Here is a 6,595-nt window from a genome sequence, read left to right on the forward strand (position 1 = left end):
GCGGTGACATCGGCGTTCTGACGGTGGACATCGTCGACGTGTACTCTGTGGACACGTTCTGCCGTCTCCGGACGTGTCGCGTTTCACTTTGAGCGGCGGAGGCAATCCAAGTGGATTCATCACCCTGAACGTTTGCTGAGTTCTTGCTGACCGACGTGTTCTCGCATGTGCGGCAGCCTGCAGCGTCAAGTAAAAAAAAAAAAAAAAGAAACGATTTGTGATTTGGGTGCGCTCAGAAAGGCGCGCACAATGCCAAAATCGGTCCGTTTTCTGTGGTGAAGCGAACCTTTGTCACATTTGTTGCCGAACGAGTTTGACTCCCACTTTGATTCGCGAGCATGCGCAGCAGCGGCAAGCGCGAAGTCACCCCGGCAAGCGAGGTCCAACCCTCACTTGACTCAGTCGTTTGTTTCCATGCCACGAGAACCAGAAGAAGAACAAGAACCGGAGCATGGCTGCCGTCCTACGAGGTCAGTGGACAATCGCCGACCCACAGCAAAACTCTGGAACCTTTTCGCCAATAGCGCGCAAGGCGAGCAATTCCAGATGTTCTCGGCTCCGTTTTTTTTTTTTTTGATGTGGCATATTTGCACAACTTGATGCATGACCCTGTACTTGTTCTCAATTCAGATATTTGGTCCCGAGAAACGCAATGGAGGGGGTAGCCTTTTGTTTTCAGGCTCCGCAAAAGGGGTTCCTTTCCATGGGCGAGCGGGCGGGCGTCGGTCTGAGCTCTCCGATCGATTTTTTGTTCCGATTTCGCGCCTCTCAAGAAGACGGGAGATACAATCAGTCAACTTCTGGTCCTCCACATTTCCGAGAGCTTTGGCCACGGGCCGCTAAGGCAGCACTGCGGCGTCAAGACGGCTCCTCTTTGAAAGAGGTTGCGGGCCTCTGCACGTGCCCCGGTCTGAAGAGACACGTTGGGTTCGGCGACGAGGTAGGTCTGGCGCCAAAGCGCTCGGTACCCGCTTTAGAAATGGAGAGGGAAAGTCGTGGAGGCGGCGCCGACCGCAGAGCCCCTTTTGTCAGTGACGGGTGCCACGGCGTTCATCAGGCACCGCCGAGAAGATCGGGCTCGGATGGAAATCGGTGGAATGCAAAGAGGCAGGCAAATCGGAGGCTCTTTATCATCCGCTTTGACTGGAGCTGCCGATCACGTCAACACGACGCTCCCACGGCATGCGTCTGCGCTCTGGAAACAGCCGGGTCGAGCCTCACCCACTTTGGGTCCAAAAGTTGAACCCGAGCGGCGCGTCGGTCCCAAATTGGTTGAGGCCTGACCCGCGTGGATAGATGTCACTTTTCTTTGGCCGCCAAGCATCGGCTCGGACGTGCGCCGTTTGCCGTCGTCTCCCCGCCGCCCTCTCTGAAACACGCCTTCTTTTCTCCACGGTGCCGTTTGCCGAATCCTAACCGTCCCGATCTCGACATCGGCGACGGTAACATTTGAAGCGCTTCGCCTGTAAGAGTTCAACAGATTGTGGCGATATTCGAGCCCAATGGTTTCCATCATCATTCACCCGTGCCGCTGTCCTTGGCGAGCCCTCCTTGGGGGAACACTCGGCCGCGTGCGGACGGCCGAGACCGAACATTCGCAGGGGGGCCGTCGTCGGTGAGCGTCACGCTCCGACGACGCGGCCGGCGCGCCAACGACTGCCGACCGAGTCGGCTCGAAAGGTCGTCGGGGAGCCTTTGATGGTTTCGCCTCGGCGATTGCAGACAACATCTCGGCCGCGGCCGCGGCGACGCCCGACGGGACGGTCGCCATGGAAACCGCCGACATTGCAGTGATGGCGGCGTACCTGCTCCTGGTGATGGCCGTCGGAATCTGGGTCGGTGCCGGCGCCCGGGACGAGTCTCGGTCCGCTCCGCCCCGATCGGCTTGTAATGTCGCGTCCATACGTGGCCGTCCGTCTCGTCCTCAGGCGTCCGTCAGGGCCAATGGCAGCACGGTGGGCGGCTACTTCCTGGCTGGCCGATCCATGACCTGGTGGCCTGTGAGTCCCGCATCTTTGTGACGACCTTCGGGGACACACGTTTCACTCATCCGGCTCATCAGCCACTCGTCGATGTGTTCATTTAGTTCGGCGATTCACCCATTCATCCGCTCATTCATTCATTCATTTGTCAGCCATCCATCCGACCCTGAATTCGGGACTTAGTTCAGTCGTTCATTCATCCTTCAGATCGGAGCATCTTTGATGTCCAGTAACGTTGGAAGCGGGTCCTTCATCGGGTTGGCGGGCGCGGGAGCCTTGGGCGGCATCGCTGTGAGCGGCTTCGAGTTGAATGTAAATGAAAAAAAAAAGCACCATCTTGACTCTTCGAGCATCTTCTCCTCCGAACAGGCCTTACTCCTCCTCCCTGTGTGCGTATGTGTGCCCGGCGCATAGGCGGCGTGGGTCCTGGTGGCTCTGGGCTGGATCTTCATCCCGGTGTACGTCGCGGCCGGGGTGGTGACCATGCCGGAATACCTGGCCAAGCGCTTCGGGGGACGCAGGATCCAGGTGTACCTGTCCGTCCTGTCCCTGGTCCTCTACATCTTCACCAAACTATCTGTACGACCCGCGTGCACACATACACACACACACACACACACACACATACATACACACACATGTGCACATTTTAATCAACACACTGTCATCGTGTGTCACACTCACAGGCAGACCTGTTCTCCGGAGCTTTGTTCATCAAAATTTCCTTTGGCTGGAATCTCTACATGTCGACTGCGATGCTGCTACTGATCACGTGTTTGTACACCGTGGCAGGTACACGCGTGTAGCGCGCGCATCCACGCACTCACACACATTCCCGTAGCGCACGCACGTAACACAAATTGTTTCAGCGTTACGTTCTCAGTTTTTCCGATGTCGTCTTTGACCCGCGGGGATTCCCCTGGGGTCAATCTCGGGACCCCTCCCGTTCAATCCGTACCATTTGGCCGGCTGATACGCAGTCACGCAGCGGCCGACCACAACTGTGCAGACTCGAGTCCGGGTGAATTCTTCCGCATTGGTCCCTCAGACTCACGTGAACCGATTTTGAAGCTGAACAGACCAGTCTCGGGTCCTCGTTGGCAAGTCAGATCCCCCAATGTGTTTTGCGTCTTTTCAGATGAAAAGGCATGTCCTTTGGAACATGGGAAAAGACAAACCGAATTCCAATGAATTCCAGTTGACTTTCCCGAACCGACGTCATCATGCCACAGCGCGGCATCGCCAGTGGCCCGTCCCGCGTCTTCTTTTCTTCCGGGGCTGGTCTGGTCACGGGCCGTCACCGTGGGCGTCGTCCTTTGCCATCTCCGGCGATCTTGGGCGCGCCTCCTCCTCTACGAACGCCCTCGTGACACCTACTGACCTTGTCTTTGGCCTCCCTCTCTCTCTCTCGCCTCCTGCCGCTGAACTCGCAATCTCGGGAACGTGTCCAAAGCATTCATTTAAGATATCTTTTTAGATATTCGAGTCCACCCTCTCCGTTACACATCTCCCTTTGGCCGTCCCTCTGATGTCTCATCCGGTGACTCGTCAAGAGAACGTCAACATCTTCACCGTAAACGACGGCTCGCCGCTTAGTTGCAGAGGAACCCTTAAAACAAGGGCAACTTTGCCAAAAACGCCTTTGGAAAGGTGCACCCACAGTCAATTTGGAGCTGCTCATGAACCATTTGGAGTATCAGCACAGTTTTGGTCTCTTTATGAAATATTTAATACGTGATCATTCTGAATATTTCTCCCATACAGTAAGAATCTGTGTCAGTGCTCCCGTCACTGAACTATGGATGTTCAAAAATAGAAAGAAAAGGTGAATCTTATGTTTGTCGAATTTCTTTTCACAAAATCTGCCTTGAAAATGGATTTCGAATGTGGATTAGGACTTGAAAACACGACAGGATCAAAGCTTGAGGTCTCCCCAAGTTGCGGTTCAAATTTGCCAATTGTAACATGTAGGGTAGCGTTCAAATCTCCAGAAAGTCCGCTTTTAAAAGATGTAGAACATGTTCACACGTGTACTCAGCTGACGACGTGTATCAGCGATTTGTTTTGAGGGCCCTTCGGCGGGCCCTCCTAACTTTAAGGGTTTCATCATCGACATGTTCGAACTTGACGACATCGACCCTTCCTTTCTCAATCCATTTATCTGGGCTTGGGACCCGCCTACACTTTGCACCGGTTGCCGACTTGGGACTGGCTGCGCTCGGTAAACTTCGCGGTTTGTTTGCTGCTCCAAATGCTGCCGCTGCTGCTGCTGTTGCTGTTGAGCGACCTCCGACTGGGTGCCAAAGCGGCTTTGAAAACCTGCAGACCCGGTTGTCGGCTGTTGGCTGGGAACTGCTCGTAGCCCGAAGGCATGCTCAACACCTCCTGGAGGTCGTTCCCAAGTTGGGCTGCTGCTGCTGTCAGGCACTCGAGGAGGCGGAACATCTTTTGCCGCAGGTCGGTCGGGACAGAAGAACCCACGTTAGAGGGGGCTTCGAAGTGGCATCCAGGCAACTTTCCCAAGCATTTTCACAATTCCAACTCCCCTCACTCCAATGGTGGTTGCCATCCGACATGTCGACATGATGTGCTAACGGGCTAATTGTGTGCACGCAGGAGGTTTGACAGCTGTCATCTACACTGACGCATTCCAGACTGTCATTATGGTGGGAGGAGCCCTCACGCTCATGTTTATTGGTATGATGCGCAAGCACACACACGCACACACAGACAATTCTGACTCAGAATACTTTATTAGTCCCAGTAGGGCAATTCAGTTTTACAGTCAACCCGTCTGCAGTACAACACCAACATCAACAACCAAGGGAAATACATACCTACTGTGTGTGTGTGTGTGTGTGTGTGTGTGTGTGTGTGTGTGTGTGTAGCTAGATCTGCACATCCATATTCATCATCCATCCATTTTCTACTCCGCTTCACGTCGCGGGCGCTGGAGGCTACCCCAGCCGTTTTGGGGCAGTGGGCGGGGCGCGCCCTTCGAGGGCTCCATTAGCCTGCCGAGCAGTGTTTTTATTTGGAATGCGGGAGGGGAAAGCGGAGTGGCCGGAGAAGGGAAAAGGGAAGGTCGACGGGCAGCCCCCACCCCCTGCTCCCCAGGACATATACGTCCAGTCTGTGTTATTCAACAGGCCAACAACATTTTCGGCAATCCTTCCCATGTACTACCCTCCCGATTCGAGCTCCCAAACATGGGAAGGAGGTATCGGACTCGTCTCTGCAAATGAAACCGATATCAAAACTCATTCATAGCGCAGGCTGTCAGCTTCATGAACAAACAATTAGAGGGAGGGAGGGAGGGAGGCAGACAAGCAGAAGAGATGAGGGCTGTGCGGGGTGCGCATATACTTGTCATGTTTTGTCCAAATGAAGCGTGTTTCTCTTTGCCAGCGTTCTCCAAGGTGGGCTGGTACGAGGGTCTGACGCAGCTTTACATGTCGTCCGTTCCCACGGCGACGGTGGCCAACGCCACCTGTCACCTCCCTCGCGCCGACGCCTTCCACATGTTCCGAGACCCCGCGTCCTCGGACCTGCCCTGGCCGGGGCTCGTCTTTGGACTCACCGTCCTCTCCACCTGGGTGTGGTGCACCGACCAGGTCAGAAGGCGCTCCAGGGTGCCGAAAGATGAGAACTGATGCTCAACGATCCCAAGCTAAACCAAACAAGATTTCTCCTTTGCTTTCGTCCTCCGGTCTGGTCGAGTCTGACCCGTCCGTGCGTGTGTGCAGGTGATAGTTCAGAGGTCACTGGCTGCACGTTCGCTGAGTCACGCCAAAGGAGGAAGCGTCTTAGGAGGTTACCTCAAAGCATTACCCATGTTCTTCATCGTCATGCCAGGCATGATCAGCAGGGCGCTCTTCCCCGGTAAGACCAGACACATACACACACATGCCCGCAAACAAATGCACTTCTGCGTGCGTTTGTGGTGACTCTGTGCCTTTGCGTGTGTGAAGATGAGGTGGGTTGCGTGGATCCAGCCGTGTGTCGGCGTGTGTGCGGAACTGCGGTGGGCTGCTCCAACATCGCGTACCCCAAACTGGTGGTGGAACTCATGCCAGTCGGTGAGAAGGAGCCCCGCCCCCCTCCACACGCACACGTATGCATTTCCACATGCCCGCGGCGTGTGCCCGTAGGCGTCCGTGGCCTGATGATGGCCGTGATGTTCGCCAGCCTGCTGTCGTCGCTGACGTCCATTTTCAACAGCAGCTCCACCCTCTTCACGTTGGACCTTTACCAGCGAGTCCGACCCGCCGCCTCCGAGATGGAGCTCATGATCGTGGGCAGGTGCCGCTCGCCTTTGCCCGCGTGCGCGTCTGCCTTTGCCCGCGCTTCATTGCAGAAACCGCCCCCGCAGGGTCTTCGTCCTGGTGCTGGTGGTCGTCAGCATCCTGTGGATCCCGATCATCCAATCGGCAAACAGCGGCAAGCTGTTTGACTACGTCCAATCGGTAGCCAGCTTTCTAGTTCCGCCGATCACCGCCGTCTTCGTCCTGGCCATCTTCTGGCCGCGCACCAACGAGCAGGTCCGTCGGCGCTCCTTCCCCTCCAACGCGCGCCGTCGGCCCGGTGTGTTATCCTTCTCCTTTTGCGGGCCA

The 6,595-nt window shown here is 55.8% G+C and overlaps 1 protein-coding gene across 1 annotated transcript; it reads left to right on the forward strand.

Moving 5' to 3' along the window:
* Positions 1–345: 345 nt before the first annotated feature.
* On the forward strand, positions 346–6,469 carry LOC109506796 (sodium/glucose cotransporter 4-like). The gene is made up of 12 exons (XM_019855766.1): positions 346–470; positions 1,723–1,835; positions 1,929–2,000; positions 2,190–2,294; positions 2,397–2,561; positions 2,669–2,774; positions 4,599–4,679; positions 5,391–5,596; positions 5,729–5,864; positions 5,954–6,061; positions 6,204–6,284; positions 6,355–6,469. Exons 1-11 carry the CDS (start codon positions 452–454, stop codon positions 6,272–6,274), a joined length of 1,182 nt encoding a protein of 393 aa, XP_019711325.1. The 5' UTR covers positions 346–451; the 3' UTR covers positions 6,275–6,284; positions 6,355–6,469.
* Positions 6,470–6,595: the final 126 nt, after the last annotated feature.

Source organism: Hippocampus comes, unplaced genomic scaffold (genome assembly GCF_001891065.2).
Source record: "Hippocampus comes isolate QL1 unplaced genomic scaffold, H_comes_QL1_v1.1 scaffold463, whole genome shotgun sequence".
Taxonomy (NCBI): domain Eukaryota; kingdom Metazoa; phylum Chordata; class Actinopteri; order Syngnathiformes; family Syngnathidae; genus Hippocampus; species Hippocampus comes.

Coding starts and splice junctions, on each gene's coding strand:
- LOC109506796 (XM_019855766.1), top strand. Junction 5,597..5,728: donor GGGTGTGGTGCACCGACCAG/GTCAGAAGGCGC, acceptor GCGTGTGTGCAG/GTGATAGTTCAGAGGTCACT. Junction 5,865..5,953: donor CAGCAGGGCGCTCTTCCCCG/GTAAGACCAGAC, acceptor GCGTGTGTGAAG/ATGAGGTGGGTTGCGTGGAT.